Below are 24,855 nucleotides of genomic sequence, written 5' to 3' on the forward strand. Positions count from 1 at the left end.
AAAGGAATTACTGGTAATTATTTTGCTTGTTAATGGTTTGAACATTTTTTAGTTTCATTAGGATTCAAATCAGCTTTCAGACTTACAAAGGTGTAATTCTTAAAGTCCAGTAACTCCCCTGCCCCATCCTCTTCCCCCTCCCCACCTCCAGATTTACTCACGTGATATTGGAGCATAGACAGGGGAACCACTGGTGGCCACCCCTCACAGAAAATATCCTTGTGAAATATGGAACATAACCCTGGCAGAACCAAGCTCTAATCCAATTTCTAGCCTTGATCCAAGATCTGCTAGGACTTTCCTTAGCTCCAGTTGGAACTGTGGAACCATAGAGTTTTATAGCACAGAAGGGGTCAGATTTGTTTGTTGCACTTGTTTTAATTCACAGTGTGAGCTAACCACTAAATTGCATTTCCCCTGCTATTTCTCCATAGTTAGCAAACTAATGCTCACAAGTCCTTTGTATTTCAAAAGAGACAAAAGCAGGTTTCAAAAACTTATTGGCTTACCGCAATAGGTCCTTCTTAAACCTGCCCGTAAGCCTTGTGGAGGCTCATTGGTGAATTTGATTGACATCTGGAGAAGTGCGATTGGGAAAAGGTTATGGACCTCAGTTGTCATCCATAGACGAAAAGTTTCGTGGATATTATCTGTTTCTGTAATGATGTCCATTAATTCATCTAAGAAATCAAGACCTAAGTGGCAATTCTGCAGCAGAGCCCAACCACCCTAACAAAGAGAATCAATGGTTAAATATCTGTCGTCAGGAAAAAATATCTAACTGGAAGTAGATAATGCACATCAAAACAAATATTACGTACACAAATAGTTAAAAAGAACTGAGGCGCTCATAGATCAGTTGAAGGTTTAATGGAAAATTGGATTGTGGACAACTGCAGCAGTAATAGAAGCTTTTGCAGCGACATGAAATGTCAAAGGACCTGTACTGGGTCATTTAAAGATGCACAAGAAAGTTTAGGAAGGACTCAGAGGGCATAGAGAGATACTTAACTAGTACTTTGCATTAATTTATTCAAATTATGCTCAACTGACAACAGAACGCACTAATCATAACAAAAACTCTGAATAAAATTGAGAATATTATTTAAGAAAGAAAAGGGAACTTTAAAATAGGCTGTATAGCAGGCCCAGTTAATATCCATTCACAGACCCTTTGAAAGTTGGTACAGGCACTGTGAGATTACTTAACGTTAATAGCTCAATGGAATTGGATACTTTTTAAAAAAAACATTCATCGGATGTGGGCATCGCTGACAAGTCCGGGACTGATTGCTATCCATGACTGCCCTTAACTGGGCCAGTTCAGAGATTAGTTAAGTCTGTTGCGAGTCTGGGATGTAAGGCAGACTAGGTAAGGACAATAGGTCATATTCCCTGAAGAACATTTTTTTTCATTTATGGGATATGGATGTCACTGACTTGGCCAGAATTTATTTATTTTATTCATTAGTGTCACAAGTAGATTTACATTAACACTGCAGTGAAGTTAGTGAAAATTCCCTAGTCAACATACTCTGGCACCTATTAGGGTAAACTGAGAGAGAAATTAGCATGGCCACTCCACCTAGCCAGCATGTCTTTCAGGCTGCAGGAGGAAAGCGGAGCATCCGAATGAAACCCATGCAGACACCGGGAGAATATGCAGATTCCACACAGACAATAAGGTTTTTATGACAATTGATAATAGTTTCATCGTTATCATTAGACTTTTAAATCCAGATTTTTACTGAATTGAATCCCAGGTCTCTAGAGCATTACACTGGGTCTCTGGATTACTAATCCAGCAACAGTGCCGGTATGACACTGCCTCCCCTTAAAAACCAAACGTTCTTAATACTTAATAAAATGAACTTACAATGATCTGGCAGTTACATGGTTGCCATTGCAGATGATACATGATGGTATTTGAACTTGTGTCTCTGGATGATTAATCTAGTAATATAATGCCTGACAAATCTACTGGAATTATTTGAGGATGGAACTAGTAGAGGTTCTGAGGGGGAGCCAGTGGATGTGGCTTTTTTGGACTTCCGGAAGGCTTTTGATAAAGTCCCACATAAGAGATTAGCGTGTAAAATTAAGTGCATGGAATTGGGGGTAGTGGATGAAGACAGGTAGAAAACTGGCGGACAGGAATAAATGAAGTAGGAGTGGCAGACTTTGACTAGTGGGGTACCACAAAGATCCTTGCTAGGATCCCAGCTATTGTAAAGTTATCCGCTTTGGTAGCAAAAATACAAAGACAGGTTATTACCATAAATTAAGAGAGGGGAGTGCGTAACAAGACCTGGACATCATTGTACACAGGATACTGAAGGTAAGCACACAGATGCAGCTGGTGGGGTAAAGAAGGCAAATGATATGTTGGCCTTCACAGTGAGGATTGAAGTACAGGGGCAAGGATTTCTTGATGCAGTTACAGGACCTTGTTGAGGCCACACATGGAATATTGTGTGCAGTTCTGGCCTCCTTATCTGAGGAAGGATGTTCTTGCTATAGAGGGAGTACAGGTGACGTTTACCAGACTACTTCTTGGGATGGTTAGTCTAAAGTATGAGGAGAGATTGAGTCAGTTAGGATTATATTCACTGGACTTCAGAAGAATGAAAGGGGATCTTATAGAAACCCATAAACTTCCGACAGGACTAGACAGGGTGGATGCAATATTTAACTCCTTCATGACAAAATAAATGTTTTAGCCTCAACTGCTTTCTGTGGTAGCAAATTCCGCAAGTTTACCACTCTCTGGGTGGAGAAATTTCTCCTCATTTCAGTCTTAAATTGTCCACCCTGTATTTTCGGACTGTGACCACTGGTTCTGGACACCCCCAGCATTGGGGAATTTTCTAAGTTTCTTTCTCCTAATTGGCAGAGGTGTTTATCTTTCGTTTGTCTCTCACAGGCGGTTACAGGGCTTTAGGCAAGTAGGGGTTATATATTGTGATGCATAAGACATTACAACTATGTAGGATTTTTTTGTATGACTCTATTAGTAGTAGTGCATTTTTGTATGATATAATTTTGTTTCATTTGCTAGCTATTTCATAAATGCCAAGTACAAATTTAGAAAATGCTGTCAAACAGTTTCAATCAAAAAAACCATGAGATACAAAAGTAACTAGAAAGAGCCTGAATTTACATGGGGGAGGGTGTGGGGAAGAAAATAGTGGTGTTCCTTGTCTAGAATGTCAACCATAACTCCAGCTAAGAACTTATGGAGGTAAGGCCAAAATGGTTTATGCCATTAGCGTGAATCTTTTGTCACAAGATCAGTTATTTTTATTGAATAATACAACATTTCTAAAAGTCCCCTAACTTCCATATTAAAATAAATATGGCATTATGAAAATTTGAATTTATAAATTGTAACTTCTGCAAGGAAAATTCATTGGGATATTACCTAATGTATTTAGGTTAATAGCTACAAATTGTGTCAGCAGGTTTTGACAGTTCACTCCTTGCATAGACACACTGTTATAACGATCTAGTTCATACTTTGCAGCAATATTTTAGAGGTATTTGTTAATTCTGCAAGATCAGCTGTAGAAGATGCAACTAAAGCAGCTTTATGGCTCAATCACTTGGGGAGGGGGGTTCATACCCCTGAGGTACCCAGAAGATGTACTGAGGGCTCCCCCACCACCTGATGTCCCTGTGCAAGGACTGCATGGGAACTGTCAGAATAGTTTAATCTTCCGATGGGCAATTATCCTGGACCAGGAACCATCTGAAATTCCAATTTAAATGGATGACTTCAGATGGTTCCAACCTTCTCAGCAGAATAGTTACCCAGGAAAAGTCCGAAGGATTAAAATCACTTCTAACTGGGTAACTATGGTACTGATCCCCCTTCTGACTCCCCACAGGATGACCAACCTTTCGTCTGACAACTGCTATCCCAGACCAACTCATCCACACTCCAACTAATCCCTCCCAAGCCCCTCCCGCTACCCTCCTGAATTTCTAACCACCCTCCCAATCACATGACTATCACAAATACCTGATTGTTGAATATTTGAGATAATTTTGTTTTAAAAAGCTTCGGTGGTATGCTTATGTGCTCTTAAATAAAACTATTTAATCCTACATAATAAAACTCATTATATTCTGAATGTTTCTCTTACGTTTGTCATGGTGTGCTGGAGAAGCTTACGGGCATGGATCTCCTGTCCTTGGCCCATAGAGACACAGCGAGTCTCTATTTTGACTTTTTTTCCCAAAGCTATGATCGAATCTGTGGGATCAGAACCCATAGACAGAAAACAGATGAGAGGAGTTTGTCTATCTGATTCCTCCCAGGTCATTTCCAAGTCCAGGATAACTCCTTCTGCATATTTTTCTCCCATTGCATCCATAATGTATTTACGAGCCTAAATAACAAATGGCAAAATTAAAGAATAAGTTTGGTAAACAGTCCTGCTACAAATCAGCTTCCATCCAACGTTACATAAGCTTACAACATCGCATTTCATTTATATAGTAAATACTATGAAATATACAGCCATTCAATTACTTTTCTCTTTAATAATGTTTCCTTTATCACAACTTTGAAATTACTGGGGGCAATTCTCCAGCCTCATGGTGCCAGAGAATCGTTTATTTGGGGGACACCGTACTGTATAGAGTGCACAATAACGTAACCTGGTCCTTGCCCAGCAAGCACACGAACCAGATTAGCATATTTCAAATTTTATTTTCACAAATAAACCACATAACTTTGAATAATATCACTAATTATTAAATATACTGTTCAATTAATTATCATACTCAATGTCATTGTACAAAGCAAAATTAACCTGCTTGTTTAAGCAATGTGGAATCTAACATGCAACTTAAGATTTATATCCATGATAAATGACGAACAAGATTTGAAATTTAAAGAAAAAGGAATGGTTCACTCTCTAAAGTTAACAGATGTATAATTCATTAATACCTGTAAGTCATATACATTCTAATGAGTACCTGAGCAATGGTTCGATCAGGACACCAAGATCTGATCAACAGTAGACGTCTGAAACAGTCCAAGGATTGGTCATAAGCATTTGGTAGAAGCTCTTCCTCAGGAGCTTCTTTATCAAACCAATTTTTCCACAGTTTCTCATTTCTTCCAATCTATTCAAATAACATTGTAGATTAGGGGAATTGAAAGGGTTTTCATTATCTTGCAAAGAAAATTCAAGGAGGAGAAAGGCTCATTCAGCCCACATCCAAGTCCCACTGTCCCAGTTTCAGCACTTAACTATGTTTTGAGTGTTTATTTGGCATCTAATGATTTAACCAAATATGTATTCTGAATTTGTGCTTCATTAATTTTCACTTATGTGCATTTATTTGCTTTATTTCTTTGACATATAAAATCTAGACGTATGCAATTAGGGTTTACCATGTATATATGGGGGTGCTGATCCTCCAGGCCAGCTAGCTCTGATTGCCAATCATGATGGCCTGGAGAATTTGGAGTTGACGGGAAAGGGTGTTTGGCACCAGTCGCCAAACCTGCTGCGACCTCTCCCAGGCTGCGCTGCCGGTGCCAGTTAGGTTCCTCGCCAGAGGGGACAGGAAATCTATTAATATTCAAATATACACATTTAAGTACAATTAGCAGGCTTGCAGCCCAATACAATCAGCCCTTACTATTCACCCACCTTCCCAGCAGGATCTGCACTGGGCAGCCTTTTGTACAGGTCCTCACAAGCGAGAAAACCTGATGTATTGAATCCAGAGGTTGAGGAAGCAACACCAACCCCTCAGCAATGAGAGGCATCCATCCTTCTCCCCCCAACCCACGATGAAAACATGAGATTTATCTAACCCGATACCCCACTAGGTCCCTTTCTCCCTCCAGGGGCCCCTTCCCCTCAGATCCCCCACTCAGATCCCCTTCCATCTCCGATTCCTCCAAAAGGCCTCCTTTCCCATCAGACCTCCCAGTCAGGCCTGTTCTCCCTATGGCACTCCACTCAGCCTCCCTGCCTTGGTGACTTGGGCCCTGAGAGCGCTAGGATAGGTAGGTCCATTTGCCCCTCTGGTGCTGCCATGTTGCAGAGAAAGGGTCCCTTAAGGGTCCTGAAGGTTGGATGGCCTCAGGCTTGGGGCAGATCTCGCCTCTCTGCTGGAATGGGAATGTTGTGGCCAGCCTGCCTCTTCTAGTCCTGTCAGACCTGAAGATCACCCTTGGTTGGCATGGTGATTTCAAGCAGATCTGTGATAAATTTCTACATTCCTGCCTGTTAGCTGGGCAAATTATGAAGTGGCCAGGTTACTTTAGCTTCCATGTAGCTGGTCACCTGGCAGGATTTTTATTATTGCAGCAGTCCATTCTGCAGGAAAGATTTTTCTTTCTCCCTGTCAGAAACTGCAGGTAGGATCACATCACTTTGAAGTTCTCTGACAGTCTGCGCAGCTGTGCACTCAGCCCTATATATGCATACAGTTTTGATTTGAAGTTGCTGTGGCTTCCCACCAAGGAGAATCATTGAGAACCTCTGCATTGCACTTGAAGCCTTTGATTTGTAACGAGTTCAACCTACATTGCCTCAAAAGAATCAGCTGTCAGATCAAGGGATTTTTATCATCCTACAACCATTTGTACTTATTTTGATTTTTCTTCACGGTTGATTGCACCTCATTGATCCAGACCATAATGTAGACAGTGTCTAATCCTGATTGATAGCCTGTGATTTAATTTCCCCTCTTGCAAACCACTTCATCAGCAGAGGGGCAAATGACCACTGGACCTATCTCCTCGAGCCCCCTCAGGGCTCAAGACATCAGGTCAGGGTGTTAGTGCATTGTTGCTACTGCCAAAGTGTTTGGCCTTAAGGGAGGCTGAATGGATTGGTCTGAAGGAAGAGGAAAGTTCAGTGAATGGAGTGGGGGGGTGTCCATTTTTTTGTGGATGAGTGGGGAGGATGCTCCTCTTTGGTAAGGTTGGTAGTGCTCCCCTGCTCAGTGGGGGGAGATACTATTCCACTTTTTGGGGGGAGGGGGAGCATGGAGATCGTGTTGCCCTTTAAAGTCAGTGGCCCAGTCTCTCAACAGTCGGGCTGGTTGGCAGTTTGTCTGCTATGAATAAATTAGCATCTATCAGGTGGGAGACACTGCTAAGTCAGCAGGTAACCCGCTAGAGTGTCCCACTGGCATGGGCACTTAACCCCAATTTGGGAGAATCGCAGCCACTGTTTTACATTTTTGTACTTTGAGGAGATTTTCCATTCTTTCAGGGCTGGAAACATCTCTCTGCTCTGATCTTTCCTTATGAATTAATTCCTTTATGTTTGAGATTGGTCATATTAGAATCTATAGCGCAGAAGGAGACCATTCAACCCATCGAGTTGCACCAACAACAATCTCACCCCAGTCCTATTCCCTTTTACCCTGCTAATTCCTATTGTCCTGTTTCTGCACCGTTTTGATGCATATGGAATGAATTGAAGAAAATTGAACATAGCATTCCAACAATTTATTGTAAAGTCTCAAAATAATGTATGTATACTTATTCTCCATTGCTCTGAACAAATACAGAATACCTCATTAACTCTTGCAATTGATTCCCTTCTCCACCTCCTCATTATGCAGACATTGAAAAATTATTGCTAACCACTTTTCCATTCACTTCCTAGTCTTCATGTATTAATTCAATTTCATTAATTATAAACTCATGTCCCATCTTTTGCTTTTCAATTTAAAGGTGATCCTTTACATTTATTAATGTTACATTTCATTTGCCAAATATATGTCCCATTGCATTAACGGTCACAATCAATTTTGATAAGAACATAAGAACATAAGAAATACGAGCAGGAGTAGGTCATCTAGCCCCTCGAGCCTGCCCCGCCATTCAATAAGATCATGGCTGATCTGTCGTGTGTCAGTTCCACTTTCCCACTTTCTCCGCATAACCCTTAATCCCCTTGCCTATCAAAAACCTATCAACCCGCGTCTTAAATATATTTAGCGAGGCAGCCTCTACCACTTCAACGGGCAGAGAATTCCAGAGGTTCACCACCCTTTGATAATCTTTGTCTGCATCATCTGTATCCACTGTTCTCCCTATTTTTTCATCAAAGGCAAATGTGGTTACAATTGGCTTTAGTAGGTTAGAAATTGTAGAAGCCCTTTTCTTTGCATGAATTACTTCAAAGTTCACTGTATCACTGGGATTTTGTCCCCTTCACGACGAAAACAGAAAACTTAATTCAATTAATTATCCAGCCTTCATCTGTCTTCAATGGGCCAGAATCCCATTATCATTAACATAAGAACGTAAGAGCTAGGAGCAGGAGTGGACCATCTGGCCCCTCGAGCCTGCTCCACCATTCAATAAGATCATGGTTGATCTTTTCATGGACTCAGCTCCACTTACCTGCCCGCTCACCATAACCCTTAATTCCTTTACTGTTCATTTATCTATCCTTGCCTTAAAAACATTCAATGTGGTAGCCTCAACTACTTCATTGGGCAGGGAATTCCACAGATTCACAACCCTTTGTGTGAAGAAGGTCCTCCTCAACTCAGTCCTAAATCTGCTTCCCCTTATTTTGAGGCTATGCCCCCTAGTTCTAGTTTCACCCACCAGTGGAAACAACTTCTCTGCTTCTATCTTATCTATTCCCTTCATAATCTTATATGTGTCTATAAGATCTCCCCTCATTCTTCTGAATTCCAGTGATTATAGCTCTAGTCTACTCAGTGTCTCCTCATAAACCAACCCTCAACTCTAGAATCAACCTAGTGAATCTCCTCTGCATCCCTCCAGTGTCAGTGTATCCCTTAAGTAAGGAGACCAAAACTGTGCACAGTAGTCCAAGTGTGGCCTCACCAGCACCTTATACAGCTGCAACATAATCTCGCTGCTTTTCAACTCCATCCCTCTAGCAATGAAGGACAGAATTCCAGTTGCCTTCTTAACCTACCTGCTGCGCCTGCAAACCAACTCCTTGAGATTCCTGCACAAGGACACCCAGGTCCCTCTGCACAGCAGCATGCTGCAATTTTTTACCATTTAAATAATAGTCCATTTTGCTGTTATTCCTACCAAAATGGATGAACTCGCGCTTACCAACATTGTACTCCATCTGCCAAACCCTGGCCCACTCACTTAGATTATCTATATCCCTTTACAGACTTTCAGCATCCTTTGCACACTTTGCTCTTCCACCTGGTGTCACCTGCAAATTTTGAACACTACACTTGGTCCCCAACTCCAAATCATCTATGTGAATAGTAGTAAATAGTAAACAATTGCGGTCCCAACACTGATCCCTGAGGCCACCACTAGTCACTGATCATCAATCAGAAAAACACCCATTTACCTCCATTCTTTGCTTTCTGTTAGTTGACCGATCCTTTATCTATGCTAATACATTACCTGTAACACTGTGCACCTTTATCTCATGTAGCAGTCTTTGGTGTGGTACCTTGTCAAATGCCTTCTGGAAATCCAGATACACCATATCCACAGGTTCCCCATTGTCCACTGCACATATAATGTTTTCAAAGAATTCCACCAAATTAGTCAAACGTGACCTGCCCTTCATGAACCCACGCTGCATCTTACCAATGGGATAATTTCATATTCCGATGTCTTGCTATTTCTTTCTTGATAGATTCAAGCGTTTTCCCTACTACAGAAGTTAAACTAACCGGCTTATAGTTACCTGCCTTTTGTCTTCCTCCCTTTTTAAACAGTGGTGTCACATTTGCGGTTTTCCAGTCTGTGGGAACGACTCCAGAGTCCAGTGAATTTTGATGAATTACCACGAGTGCCTTTGCTATTTCGCTCACCATCTCTTTTAGTACTCTGGGATGCATTCCATCAGGACCAGGAGACTTGTCTACCTTTAGCCCCCATTAACTTGCTCAACACCACCTCTTTCATAATAATGATAATTTCTAGGTTCTCACCTGCCATAGCCTTCCTGTCATCAATTTTTGGCATGTTATTTGTGTCTTCCACTGTGAAGACCAACACAAAATACCTGTTCAATGCCTCAGCCATTTTCTCATTTCCAATTATTACATCCCCCTTCTCGTCCTCTAAAGGACCAATGTTTACATTCGCCACTCTTCTTTTTGTTTTATATATTTGTAGAAACTTTTGCTATCTGTTTTTATATTCTGAGCTAGTTTACTCTCATAGTCCATCTTACTTTCTTTACAGTTCTTTTTAAAAGATTTCCCAATCCTCTGGGTTCCCATTAATCTTTGCCACTTTGTATGCATTTTCTTTCAATTTGATATCCTCCTTTATTTCCTTAGATATGCATGGCTAATTATCTCTTTTTCTACAATCCTTCCATATCATTGGTATACCCTTTTGCTGAGCACTTTGAAAGATCGCTTTGAAGGTCCTCCACTGTTCCTCAGTTGTCCCACCATAAAGTTTTTGCTCCTAGTCTACCTTAGCCAACTCCTCCCTCATTCCTTTATAGTTTCTTTGTTTAAGCACAAGATACTGGTATGGGATTTTACCTTTTCACGCTCCATCTGTATTTTAAATTCAACCATACTGTGATTGCTTCTTCCAAGAGGATCCCTAACTGCAAGATTATTAATTATTCCCATCTCATTACACAGGACCAGATCTAGGATAGCTTGCTCCCTTGTCAGTTCCATTACATACTGTTCAAGGAAGCTATCGCGGATACATTCTATGAACTCCTCCTCAAAGCTGCCTTGACTGACCTGGCTTGACCAATTGATATGTAGATTAAAATCTCCCATGATAATTGCTGTACCATTTTTACATGCATCAGTTATTTCTTTGTTTATTTCTCGCCCCACCATGATGTCATTACTTGGTGGCCTACAGACTTTGCCTATCGGTGACTTTTTTTCTTTACTATTTCTAATTTCCACCCAAATGGATTCAACTTTTTTTCCCATAGAACCTACATCATCTCTCACTACTGCTCTAATATCATCCTCAAATATCAGAGCCACAACACCTCCCTTACCTTCCTCAGTCCCTCCAAACTTTTCCTTACCTTTTTAAAAAATCAATATGATCTCTTATAATGCATTTTTCCTAACCATATCTGTATATGGCCAAGGAAGCATTATGTGAAGCAGACCCTTAAAACAAGCATTGTTTTTCACTGACTGATGATTGGTCATTAATCTGAAATGTTAAATCTATGGACTGAATATTCAGGGTCCCCTAAAGGTGGGAATGGAGGAGGTGGTCCAAAAATGCCAGTGCCAAGTGTCATGTCAGTTGCCGGGCATCATTCCCAGTACCGGACATTTAGGATTTTCCGTTCAATCTCCCTGTTGAGAGTAGATCAACTGCCTCGAGGTGGACACCCAGTCAAGTGCTCCAGGTTGGCCCACAGGCCCTCGCTGCCTGCCAGGATGGTCTATCACCCTGCCAACCCAACACTTGTGGCTGGCTGGGTTTCCTTTTTTTTCTCTATTAATACTTCTTAAAAGTGACAGAGTCTTGTTCTTCTTGCTGAGAATCTTTCCCAGTTACTTATGATTTACTGCACCCATATGTTCCTTTGAAGCTGGAAGGCCTCTGATCGGCCCCTCGACTTTAGGAGCCCTTAATTCATCAGTCAACATGTCTCCAAAGTACATAACCAATCAAAATCTGAACTTTAATTCATTGTCTGACCCAAAACCAAAACAGGACACCATGGTAAAAACTCATCCCTATTTTTCACTCCAGATAAGCTGCCAAACTCCAGAAATTTCTGCTTTTATTGCTATTGATATTCTGCTCACATGAACCAGCCCAAACTAAAAACTCAAGGTGCAGAGTTAGCACACCCAGCATCACTTGTTTTATCCACTGCAAGCTTCTTCATAGTGCATGCTCTCCAGGGATTTTTGTCATTCAGTTTGAGGAGGCAACACTGGGTGAATCACAGAACATGAGCAAGGTCAATGGAGAGGTGACGTTGGAGAGCAACCGTGATAGGGTTTTGTTTATTTATACTTCAAATCAACTGTATCAGACAAAAACCCAGCTGTGTATACTTTTATCAGTTTTTAACATACTTGGTCCAAGATATCTGAAAATTGCCTAAGTTTACGTAGTTCCACCAGGTTTAGCCAGGTCATGTCCAAGATCCACTTTGCAGGTTTTGGAGGACAAGCCTTAAGGTCCAATGAAGCACCACCTGTAGTATGCACAAAGAAAGCAAAGTTTAGTTTTATTTATTTTACATACAAATATACAAATTCACTCACAGTCCACATATGAGAATCATTTTCTATTCAGTGAGAACAGATATGCAAATATGCCAGAACTGGCAGCAAGGCAGCAGATTTAAACAGTGTGGGGGAGCTGAAAGCATGCAGTCTATTGGGAGCAGAGCAGATGACACCAGAGGGACAGAGAAAAAAACCCAAGCTGCATCACAATCAACATAGAATATGGAGTGGTGCAAGTAAGTTACATCAAGAACATAAAGAACAGGAGCAGGAATTGGTTATTTGGCCCCGCAAGCCTGCTCTGACAGTTAATAAGAACATGGCTGATCTAATGTGGCTTAACTCCACTTTCCTTCCTGTCTCCCATGATCCTTGACTCGCTTGTCAATCAAAAATCTGTCCAACACAGCCTTGAATAGATTCCATGGAGTGACTTTAATATTATATGCATAAACACGTAAAAATACAGCATATAAGAAGGAATGTCGGCAACATGTACACAATTACTTTATTGTAATATTGTAAAAAGGATGAAATTAAAAGAGACTTTGACATCTTAGTAAACTGAATGCTCTGCATGTCCAACCAATGCAGAACAGCAAGCACCACCTGGCAATAAACTGTTGAATTAGACTGGCGGAACAGTAAAACATAAATCAAATATGATTATGTTTAAACATAATCTCCACTGCTTGCTGGGTGAGACAAGTCCAAAAACTAATGACTTTCTGAGGGAATAAATTGTTCTTCATTTCCATCTTAAACAGAAAACCCTTTAATTTTAAACTTTACCCCATAGTCCTCGATTCTCACGAGAGGGGGAACACCTTTTCAGAATTCATCCTGTCAAGCCCCCTTAGAATCTTATTTGTTTCAATAAGATTACCTCACATTCTCCTAAACTCCTACGAGTATAGATCCAACCTTTCCTCATAAGACTACCACTTCATCCCAGGAATCAACCTAGTAAATCTTCTCCGAGCTGCCTCAAGTTCAAGTAGGTCCTTCCTTAGGAAAGCTAATCAAAATGTACAAGGATGTGTGTTCACAACAAATCACAACAAGACTTCCCTACTTTTATGCTCCATCCTCCTTGCACTAAAGGCCAACAGTCCATTTGCCTTTTTAATTACTTGTCATACTTATGTGTCAAAATTTATGATTTATGTACAAGGATACCCAGGCCCCACTCTACCACAACATTCTGCATATCTCTTCTTTTAAATCACGTTGCTTTTCTATTCTTCTGGCCTAAGTGGATCGTAGGCTAACTAGCCTATAGCTCCCTACTTTTTGTTTTCCTCCTTTCTTCAACAGAGGTATTATAATTGCAGTTTTCTGATCTGCTGCAGAATTTTCAAAGGTTACAACCAATGCATCCATTATCTCTGCAGGCACTTTTTTGGGAAATTTCACAGTAACTTCATTGCAGTATTAATGTAAGCCTTACTTGTGACTAATAAATAAACTTTAACTTTAAAGATTCCAAATGCAGGCCATCAGGTTCAGGAGACTTGTCATCTTTAAGTTTTCCCATTACTCTTTCTCCAGTGAGAGCAGTTGTATGATACCAATTGTTCTAAGTTCCTCTTTTCCTTTTGCCTCTTGCTTTTCAACTATTCTTGGGATACTTTGGTATTTTCTACTGTAAAGATGAATATAAAATACTTGTTCAAAGTGTCTGCCAATTCACCATTTGCCCCTAATTAATTCCCCAGCCTCGCACTAAGGGACCAATGCTCATTTTAGCTCAAAGGGACTAATGTTCAAATTTTTATATACTTGCAGAAGATTTTTCTCGTACTCCAATTTCTCACCCTTCATTCAGGTTTTAGCCATCCTTCACTGGTTTCCATAGCTTTCCCAATCTTCTGCCCTAACACAATTTTTTGCTGCTTTGTACGCTCTTGACTTGAATTTGATACCACCCTTAACTTCTTTAGTGAGACAGGGATGGTGCATCCTTCTGGTACAGTCTTTATTTCTCAATTACATGTATCTTCTTTGAGAGTTATGAAATATCTCCTTAAATGTCTGAGACTGCATCTCCATTGTCTTACCTTTTAATCCATTTTCCCAGTCAACTTTAGCCAACACTGTCTTCATTCCCTTATTTAAATTTAAGGCACTAGTTATGGACTCAGATTTCTCACTCTCAAACTGAATGTAAAATTGTTCATGTTATGATCGCTCTTGCCTGGAGAATCCTTTACTTTACAGGATTAATTAAGCCCTTAATTAATCCTGTCTCAGTCGTTATCAGATCCAAAATAGCTTAGTCCCTGGTAGGTTTTAGAGTGTATTGGTCTAAGAAATTGTTCCCAACACACTATGAACTTTATGTTGGTTAGTGTTTTAGTAGTTTGATTGTTTTGGTGTTAACTAAACAGTTAATTAATGTAAAACCTAAAAATAATCTACCAATCTTGACTAAGAGATAAAGGAGGGTGAATGTCAGGGGAAGATAAAAAGTACCTAAAGTGATGTCAGCACAGCAGAATGAACTGATCAGTGAGTATTTTTTCATTTTAAGCTTTATTTCTGGTAAGATTAGACAATAGTCTACCGGAGGTGTAGCAGGGAACTTCGGGGCCATTAAAAGCTCATGCTATACCATGCAAGAACCCCAAAATGCTTCTCATGTCCTGAGCAACCACATGTACAGGAAGAGTCCTCAAGAGGAGTTACAGCTGAGGGTTACAGAGTTTGAGCAGCAGTTGACATCACTGCAGTGCATCTGTAGTGCTGAATGCTGTATGAATTGCAAGGCTCTGGAGATGGTGGCCTTACAGACTTACGAGTGCAAGAAAAGAGGGAATGCATTTTACCTGATAAGAAGTGTCGCCTGAGTGCGACTCGTTCTCTAACCAGTATTTAATTCTAAATAGTGGTTGGTGATGATTCCTTTAAGGAACACTCCTATAGCCAAGGCCACAGAACTATCAGCTATGAGTGGTGGTGAGGAAGAAGGTCAATATAGCAATACTGATAAGAGGTTCTATAGTTAGAGGAACAGACAAAGGTTTTGTTTTATTCATTCTTGGGAAGTGAGGATTGCTGTCCTAGCCAACATTTGTTGTCCTTCTCTAATTGATCTTAAGTCAGGCCAGACTAGACACCAAGATGGCATGTTGCCTTCCTGTTGCCAGGGCTAAGGATGTCACTGAGCGAATGCAGCTCATTCTAAGGGCTGAGGATATTGCCAAAAATGGAAAATTTTCGCAATGGTGAAAGATTGGATAGGCTGAGGTTGGTTTCTTTGGAATACAGGAGGCCAAGAAAAGATTTAATTGAAGTGTATATAAGAGACCTAAACAGAAGGGATAGGAAGCAGCCATTTTCCCACCAGAGAAGTTCATAACCAGAGGATATAAATTTTAAAAAAATTTGTGGAAGGATTAGAGGGCAGTTGAGAAGAAACGTTTTCAGAGGTGGTGGAGGGCATGATGGAGCACCTAAAGTGCCATTACCTGCAGGACGACAGGCTAAGGACAGGAATTACCTTTTCTCGTGGCTGGACAGACATGATGGTCTGAATGGTTTTCTTCTGTGCTGTAAAATTTTTGTTTTCTATGTTTCTAAGCATAGTGGTTATATTATTGCTCTAGTAATTTAGAGGCATGGTGTAATCATGTAAAATCCCACTGCAGCATTTGGTGAATTTAAATACAGTTAATTAAAAAATCTGAAATTAAAAGCTTGCATCTGTAATGGTAACATGAAACTACCAGATCATTGTACTCTCATTCACTACATCCTTTAGGAAAGGAAATACGCCTTCCTTATCCACTCTGGCCTACACCTAATTCTAGGCTCAGAACAATGTGGTTCGTTCTTAACCACTCACCGCTGATCTCAAAGAAAGACTCACTGAGAGATACAGCGATCTCTCTCTGGTGATAACTTTACCTGCTTCGTGCAGTAGATTGTAGCATTCCTTACTGGGGGTTCGCTAGTACGGAGCTGCAGTGATAACATTAAGCTGTTCCAACAGCCAATGATATTAAAGAATTTTCACAACCAACCAAAAAATTAAGTTCACTTCTTAAAAAGTTTTATCAGAGCAAAATAAAATTGATGAGATACATATAGGATAACGGTAAAAGCCTAAAGGTTAAGGAAAACCTTGTCAAATTATTTAAAAACTGAGTAGTTAGTCATAATCGAGATGGTTAAAAACATCCACAAATATAACATTTTACAGTGCCAAATCTGTTGAACAACAAAATTACTAATTTGATTGCTGTCAAAATCCTAATTACACCTGATTGATTGACAAAGATGCAACTTTTTATGGGATTTCTAACAGCAATGTGGGGGTTGTAAAGGAGAGATTTTCACCTGACAGGGTTGTGGGAGAGCGGTGGGGGGTGATTTTGTACTGTTTAAGAGGAGGTGGAGGTATAACTTTTCTACCTTTCTTTAACTCTGAAAAAGATTCATTTGGACTTAATGTTAACTCTGTTTCTCTCTCCCCAGATGCAGATGGACCTGCTGAGTTTATTCAGCATCTTCTGTTTTAGATTTCAGATTTCCAGCATCTGCAGTATTTTGCTTTTATAATTATGCCAGCTATGTTATGTGCTTAAGTCCTGGAGATGAACTTAAACCCATAACCTTCTGACCTAGGTGGATCAGTGTTAATATTGAGCTCAGCTGACATTCAAGTCACACTCTTAATTGTCTGGTTCCATTTGTTACTGACGTATGACAGCACCAAATATATGTAATCATGAATGTTACTTCAAATTGTAATCAAACTAATAAATACACAGCAAAATCAATTAAAGCAATCTTAAATTGGTACAAATATTTGCCTTTTTAACCACAAATATTTTAACTTCATAAATAAACCTTTTTTATCGGGAGACAATGTAAGTTCAATATACTTACCTTTGATGAGAGTAAGAAACTCTTCATGTTTCAGTCTATGGCGCTGCATGTCAATCTTCAGTGTAAGGAGGAGAGTAAACAGAAATTTGTGTTCCTCATACAGGCCACGGGCTGCATACTTATATACCTCATATGTCATATGCTCTATAATATTTGCTATTCTCTTACTGGTAATGGGACTCTTGATGGATCTGCAAAATGGAACACTTATTTAGGTTAAAGAGACAACATCCTATTTTGTTGTCAACTCACCAACATGTTGGAAATTCTGTATATAAGAAACACCAATGAACTGAAGTGTACAACGATTTGGTGAGGCAAAAGATTTTCACCATATATTTCCACATAACATCTTCCACAACTCCACCTTTCCACATTTTGCCTGTAAATCTCTTGACTCTAACAGTAGTCAAAAATCAATTGACCTCCGTCATCAATATCCTAACGACAGCATATCTATAGTTCCCTGGGTAGAGAATTCAAAAGATTAATCGCTTGAATTTACAAACCTTCACTCATCCTAGGATGATGGAATTATCCCTTATTTTGAGTCTGAGATCCTGTGTTTCTGAATTCCCAAATCAGAAGAAGCATTTTTTTTCCATCTACCCTGTCAAACCCCTAAAGAATTTAATTAAATTATATTACCACTTATCTTTTGAACTTCAAGGATTTTTAAAAATTACTCTTTCATAGGATGTGGGTATTTGATTAGTACCAATATTGTTGCCCATTAGTAATTGTCCTTAAGATAGTGGTGAGCTGCCTTCTTGGACTCTACAGTCCATGTGGTGTAGATATACACAATGCTGTTAGGAAGGGAGTTCCAGCAACATTGAAGGAATGGCAATACAGTTTCAGGTCAGGATTGTGTGTGGCTTGAAGGGGAACTTGCAGGTTGTAGTATTCCCATGTGCCTGTTGCCCTTGTCCTGCAAGCTGGTAGAGTTTGGAATATGCTGTCAAAGAAGCCTTGATGAGTTGCTGCAGTGCATCTTGTAGATTATACACTGTTCACACTGTGCTCAGAAATGGAGGGAGTGAACATTGAGGGTGGTGCATAGGATGCCAATCAAATAGGCTACTTTGTCCTGGATGGTGTCAAGTTCTTAAGAATAATGGCATTCATCCAAGCAAATAGAGATTATCCCATTATACTCCTGACTTGTGCAAAATGTAGGCCATGGGGGTGATCTTATCAAAATAATTCTAAGTGTTGAATGAGTGTGAAAACGGAAGAGAATTCCACCCATTTTTTTCGTTTGAGAAAAATTCAAATGCCACTTGGAGAAAAACTTGAGGCAAAGTGTGATTCATGCCTGAATTCACAAACTTTAGTCATTAATAGAAATTGAATCACACTAAAACTGAGGAAATGCGTCACTGCTTATCCAGGGTGAAAAATCAAAATTAAAAGACCTTTATTTATCGATTGGCGAGAAGAGAAATCAGGGCTGTTTAAACTGAAACCCCCTCCTGTCCATAACAATACCAACAATCAATAGTTCATCTTGGGGCTTGAGTGCACATCCGTGCTATTCACCACATCTAGGCAATGATGAACAAGTTAAAAGCAAATTACTGCAGATGTTGGAATCTGAAACAAAAACTGAAAATGCTGGAACATTTCAGCAGCTGTGACAGCATCTGTGGTGAAAGAACAGAGCTAATATTTCAAGTCTTTAAATGTTAGCTCTGATCTCTCTCCACAGACGCTGTCACACCTATAATGAACAAGTTCTGTTTTATATAGCCAAACACTCTACATGAAACCCAAATGGTGGAGAGGCGTATTGTTTGTTGAAACGTAAGAGACCATAAAAAGTGAGAAATGTTAATGGTGCTGTTTAGGTTCCTCCCTCTGCTATTCTAATGGCAACATTAATAGATTTGAAAATAAATGGAAGAACACCAAAGTTCCCTATATTTTTCTTCCTCGTGCATGGTCGCTTTGTTGCACTGTGTAGTCCCATGAAAATTGCTTCACAGCCGCGCATCCAAAGATCTTAAAGGGAACATTGGTGTTGTGTGGCCTGTTTGTTGCACTGTGCAGAATGTTTTGGATTGCAACATAGAGGGAACATTAGTAAACATTTCTATTAACACAGTGCAGAAAGGAAGTTAACATTAACACTTTCCTGTTTGTAACAGTATTCTGAGTAATTTTCAGACTTCCATAAAATAGTGTATTTTAAGGCCCAATTTTACCATCAAGTTGCGTCCGTTTTCATGTGTGAAAACTTGGTAAAGTTGAGTGTGAGGCGAGTACGCGATCTGTGACCACTTCCGTGCCCATTCCCCCTTTACCAAGGGTCTAAAATGGTTGCCATCGGCACCACATCCAAAATGGGCACAATGTCAATTTAATGTATTTGCATGCATTTAATTGACTTAATGGGCTGCACGCCCAAACTTAGCGGCTCTTCCCCCTTTATCACAGCATTCGCCCCTCCAGATTTGGCGCGAAACAGACATGGTCCAGAAAGGTCTGATTCAGATGCTCCAGCTTCTCAGGACGTATGTTCACAGCTTCCAGAGGCTCTCTGACTCAGATCAGTGGTGGTGGTGGGTTATCAGATGGCTCTGTGGTGGTGGGGGGAGGGAAGTGGGTCGGATGGCTCTCATGTGGGAGAGGAGGGAGGCATGACAGATGGCTTTCTGGTGAGGGGGGGTTCCACTGCCACTCTGTGTGCCATTGGTTGGGGGGAGGAATAGGGGACTGCTGACACTCTGCGTGCAATCGGTTGGGGGGAAGGGGGACAGGGAAAGGAATTAACAGGGTCACTTATGTTGTGGGGGTGGGGTGATATCTGTGGAGGCCAGGGGGAGGCATTATCCAGTCTGGCAGCAGTGTGTTTTTCAATTTTCTTTTGCTGTGCATGCGCAGTTGAAGGTTCTGATTGGAGCTGCAGCGTTTCGGGCGTGTTAATCCCTGCCCATAGGCTTCTGCAGCGCTATTCAGAATTGCTGATCTTTTCTTCTCAGACAAAGCATGTGAGAGGGTGCCAGAGAACAGGTCTAAAAGTCGGATCTGAAACACTCCCAGATTCAAGTCCACCTAGCACTTAGAATTAAAACGGTAAAATCAGGCCTTTAATCTTTTATCCATAACAATTATTGGGATCAGGATTGCTTCAGACAGCTTTTTAATTGACAGTTTTGAAATATGTATGCACTTTCAAGATTACATGAGTTTTGTTTTAACTACAGCGAGGGGGCACAGTTTAAAAACAAGGGGTCTCCTATTTAAGAGAGATGAGAAGAATTATTTTTCTGAGGGTCATTAACTCTCCTCCTAAAAGACTGGTGGAGAATAGGTCAATGAATAATTTTAATTAGATTCTTGACTACTAAGTGAGTCCAAGATCATCAGGTTAGGTGGAAAATGGAGTTGAGGCCATAATCAGATTAGCCATGATCTTATTGAATGACAGATCAGACTCGATGGACTGAGTGCCCTACTTCATAGAGCCATAGAATCCTTACAGTGCAGGAAGAGGCCATTCAGCTCGTTGAGTGTGCACCGATTCTCTGAAAGCATCCCACCCAGGCCCTGCTCTCCACCCTAGCCCCATAACCTTGTGCCACCAAGACTAATCCACCAAACTTGTACATCTTTGGACAGTGGGAGGAAACTGGAGCACCTAGACGAAATACATGTAAACATGGGACGAACATGCAAATTCCACACAGACAATGCCCCAAGGCCGGAATCGAACCCAGGTCCCTGGCACTATGAAGCAGCAGTTCTAACCACTGTGCCTGTGTCTTCGGCTTCTAGTTCATATGTTTATATCTTCATGTAACTAGAAGCAATATGCTAATTTGTAAAGTCACTGAGATTTTGTATGTGTGCAAAATTGAATAAATTTTCCTGTAAATAGCGATTATTAACTAATAGCATTTGGAAAGATGATTTTCTTCAGTCTTACACAGAGGAAAATATACCGCAGTGTAAAATTTAGCGTACTACATCACAAAAAACCCGTTCATAGAGATTACCTGGCTAATGACAAGTCAAAAAGCCCCAGGAACTGGCGGAGAGAGGTTTGATACATAACGTTCACCATGCTCATCTCAGTGATCAAAAAGTACAGGATACTTCCTCTGGTTGCAACTATGATAAAACAATAAAATAAAAACAATCATATCCATGGCCTTTCCAATGCATTCTACAGTAACTACAAAACTTAGTTTCGAACCAGGGCTGTTCAGGCAATGGCCTTACGGGTGCAGCCCCTCTACCTACCTCAACAAGATCACTGATGCGAGAGAAGAAAAGTGCGGGATGAGGGGTTTGCAATGCTTGAAGGTTCTTGATCTAACAAAAGCATGGTGCATCGGCAGTGGCTGGTGTGCCAACAAAATCAAGAACACTGGCCAGCAGATTAGCAGATTTGATCCCCACTTGATGGTATATAGCAAAAAGGTAATTTACAAAAAAAGTTTACATTCCATCTCTTTAAAAGAGAAGCCATTCAGAGGCAGGGTAATGCCCTCCCTGGGCCAACAATTTTAATGATCAAACGTAGCAGACAGATGCATGACATTTCTTTTTAAATTAATTGCTTCCCTGATTCAGTGAACTTTAACTTAAGCCAGTTAAGCCCCTTGTGGATTTTCAGCTCTGTATTGTCCAAAGTTCCTCCAAAAACACCCAGATAATAATTATTCTTGAAATTATGAACAAATTATATTTTGTTAATCTTCAGCAAAGGAGTGACTTGTATTTATACAGAAATATTACTTTCAAAGTACTGATAACTGATATGTAAGCAAATGTATAAACGAAATTTAAGCACAAAAAGCTCCTGCAATCAATAAATGAAATTAATTATTCATTTTCACGATGACATGAAAAACAGTCATCAACATTTCTCTCTCCACAGATTCTAGACCTGTGGAGTAAATCTGGTATTTTCTGTTTTTTCAACTTAATAGTTGTCAAGCTTGCATCTGAGGTGCAGACATTGCAGGGCAACTGAGGGAGTGGTGGAGTTACCTGAATACTAGGAAGTGATCACACCCCTAAGGTTAGGAAATCTACAAATTTGGTTAGTGGTCAGTGACAGGAAAGTGTGGAACTGTCTCAAATGCATCCCATGAACCCATCCTTCAAACTACTTTTGCCAATTTGATTTGTCCAGTCTGTATGAAAGTTATAAATCCTGTTATTATTACATGACCCTTGTTACAAGGTCCTCTTATTCCTTGATAAATACTTCAACTGATTCTCCTTTATCTATCCTGCTAGTTACACACTCAAAACCACTCTTGGAGTTGTCCAACACAAATTCCCTTCTTTAAAACCATGTTGACTCTGTCGAATTATACATTATTAAATGTTTACTATGACTTCCTTGACAATGGATTCTTGCATTTATAACATTATCAAATTCTTTTTGAAATAATAATTATTAAAGTGCTGCTAATTTGGAGGGGGGTAATATATTAGCAGGAATAAAGGATTAGTTAAAGAGCAGAAAACATAGAGGTAGAAACAAAGAGTTATTTTCAGGTTTTACTAGTGGGGTGTCAAAAGGATCACTTCTGATACCTCAGTTATTTACAACTTAAGTGAATGACATAAATTAAGAGATCGGGGTAATGCATCCAAGCTTACTGATGATTAAAAGCTCAGTGGGAAAGTAAATGTGAAGGGACTGGATTTAGGTGTTACAGCAAATATCGTCCCTTTTGACTACTCTTATTTGGAGAGTGGGTATTTTAGAGCCCCCGCTATTTCCAGGGAGGGGGGCCTGGTTTGTCAGAAGACCCACTGGTGACGCCTCAGAGGAGTCATGAACCAGAGGGGAAACCTGATCTGGAATCGGAAACTTTTTAACTGGTAAGGTCAAAAGGTGTTGACAACTTCCCATTTCATAATACAAGGGCGTATGATAGATTGAATGTGTTTCAAATGCAGTGAGTAATGATGTGGCTCTGCTTAGAAAATTGACAGTGTTGTAGAAGTGTAGAAATGCTATTCTGTATTCAACAATATTCAGATGTTAATACATGTTTCTTTCCTCTGTGAGCTTTATATTGATGATAGTCCAGCCGTCTGTTGAGCCTTTGAAGTAGTGGAATAGTGAGGAGGCAAAGAGGTTGGTGAGAGCCTAACACATATACTGAATTGAGGTGGTCCTTCTGACCAGCCAGCCTTGACATTCAGTTATTAAGCAGCTTGGGATATTTTACCATGTTATACTATATAAATGTGAGTTCTTTTTATATTAGTTTCTACAGACAAAGAGGAAGAGGCTGTGGCCAAGGTTATGAAGTAGCTTTGGTGACAAATAAATTATCTGAGCTGGGTTGAGCAGCATGACAAACATGTATGGGACAGGAAAAAAAGCAAGTCACAAAAGCCTTTGGAGTTAATGGAAGAAGTGAGAACCAAAGCAAAAAAATCATTAATTTGTACCTGAAAGTTGAATGCATTAACTGCAATGTCCCAAAATATCTTCCTGGAATGCTTTACAAAATGTGTTATAGAATTCATAAGTTTAGTAGATATGAAAGCTCCAGTAGGAATCCAATTCTTAACGAAGACAATTTGAGGTGCTTTGGACAAGATTTCAATAATGTAAACATAAAGAACTTAAATTTGCCTTCAGATAACTGGGTTGGATTTGCTGTTAGGACAATTGTAGTGCTTACCATGGATATGCAATATCAACTTTGGTAACCATTCAAATGCGGTCAAAAACTAGAATTCTAGAAACATCCGAGAAGCATTGTTCCTCCATAAGTTTCCCAAAAATGGCATTTTGCCATTGGGCCCACCATTCAAATACATTGAATGATTAGGGTTTGTCCCTGTAGGTACCCTTTTAAAATGTGGTAAATCACTTTTCTGCTATACATGAACTTTTACAAATTTGGAGTGATAGTCTCTCAGATTTTAAAGTTGTTGGAGATTTTAAGAAACATAATCTGTCACCCTTTCTTAATCCAATCTTCCTTTTGTTTTCTATACCCTATTTGATATTGAATGAAATATTCTAACAGATGTTTCCTGCTTTAGATTCGGCATAGCCCATGAATGATCCTTCAAGCTCTTCGATTTAAAAGGTACACAGTTACTTGGCCTTGTTTACACAGACCCCAGCTGCTTCTTAGAGGATGCTGTGCTTTTTGGACAGTTAGCTGACAAGAACGTCCATGCAATGGAGCCTGTGGGCAAGGACAAGTCTTACAAATGGTTCACACTTGGTACAAATGGTTGCCAAATAAAGAGAAATAAATCTGGCGCAGTATTTCACTCCACTTGTAATAAACGTACCCTCACCTGGTCTGTACTCTTCGCGGGCAGCATTAATCTGTACTTCTGTTTCAGCAGCTATGTGCAGTTTCTGTGTGACTTCCTCAGCTGTCTTTTTTGTATTGCTCAGAACAGTAATAAGGCTTTCATCCTCTACAAGGGAGCCCTTTGTGCTTGTCAGACGGTATAGCAGATTGTCTTCCAACTCTTTCATCTTCCTTTCATTTGATGTTACATCCTCCATTAAATCTGTTCGCTCCTTTTCCAGTTCCTATTTTCCACAGATCATACAAAAAATTTATTTGAAACAACAGTTTATCACTCACTTACGTGATTATAATTTGAAAGAATTCCTAAGGAAGTACAATGTATTGTTAAGAAACTGAGATTCACTCCATTGCCTAATAGGATGCAACTTCAACCATAGTAATTGAACTACTCTTCATCTGTTGCATCATGTGTTCTACTCAGAGGAGCAAGATAGATGCATGAGGGCTTGCATATGATGATTCC

General features: G+C 40.0%; 1 protein-coding gene across 1 annotated transcript in view; it reads right to left on the reverse strand.

Moving 5' to 3' along the window:
• dnah5 (dynein, axonemal, heavy chain 5) overlaps positions 1-24,855 on the reverse strand; it is a 350,257-nt gene that overhangs the window by 43,592 nt on the left and 281,810 nt on the right. The window contains exons 66-72 of the mRNA XM_080205374.1: positions 24,370-24,613; positions 21,078-21,192; positions 17,077-17,267; positions 12,028-12,149; positions 4,984-5,133; positions 4,146-4,391; positions 510-729 (exon numbers count right to left, since the gene is read on the reverse strand). Coding sequence (XP_080061500.1) covers positions 510-729; positions 4,146-4,391; positions 4,984-5,133; positions 12,028-12,149; positions 17,077-17,267; positions 21,078-21,192; positions 24,370-24,613 — 1,288 coding nt within the window. The remainder of the gene's footprint in view (positions 1-509; positions 730-4,145; positions 4,392-4,983; positions 5,134-12,027; positions 12,150-17,076; positions 17,268-21,077; positions 21,193-24,369; positions 24,614-24,855) is intronic.

This window comes from Carcharhinus amblyrhynchos, chromosome 2, assembly GCF_965287045.1.
Source record: "Carcharhinus amblyrhynchos chromosome 2, sCarAmb.v2.hapA, whole genome shotgun sequence".
Taxonomy (NCBI): domain Eukaryota; kingdom Metazoa; phylum Chordata; class Chondrichthyes; order Carcharhiniformes; family Carcharhinidae; genus Carcharhinus; species Carcharhinus amblyrhynchos.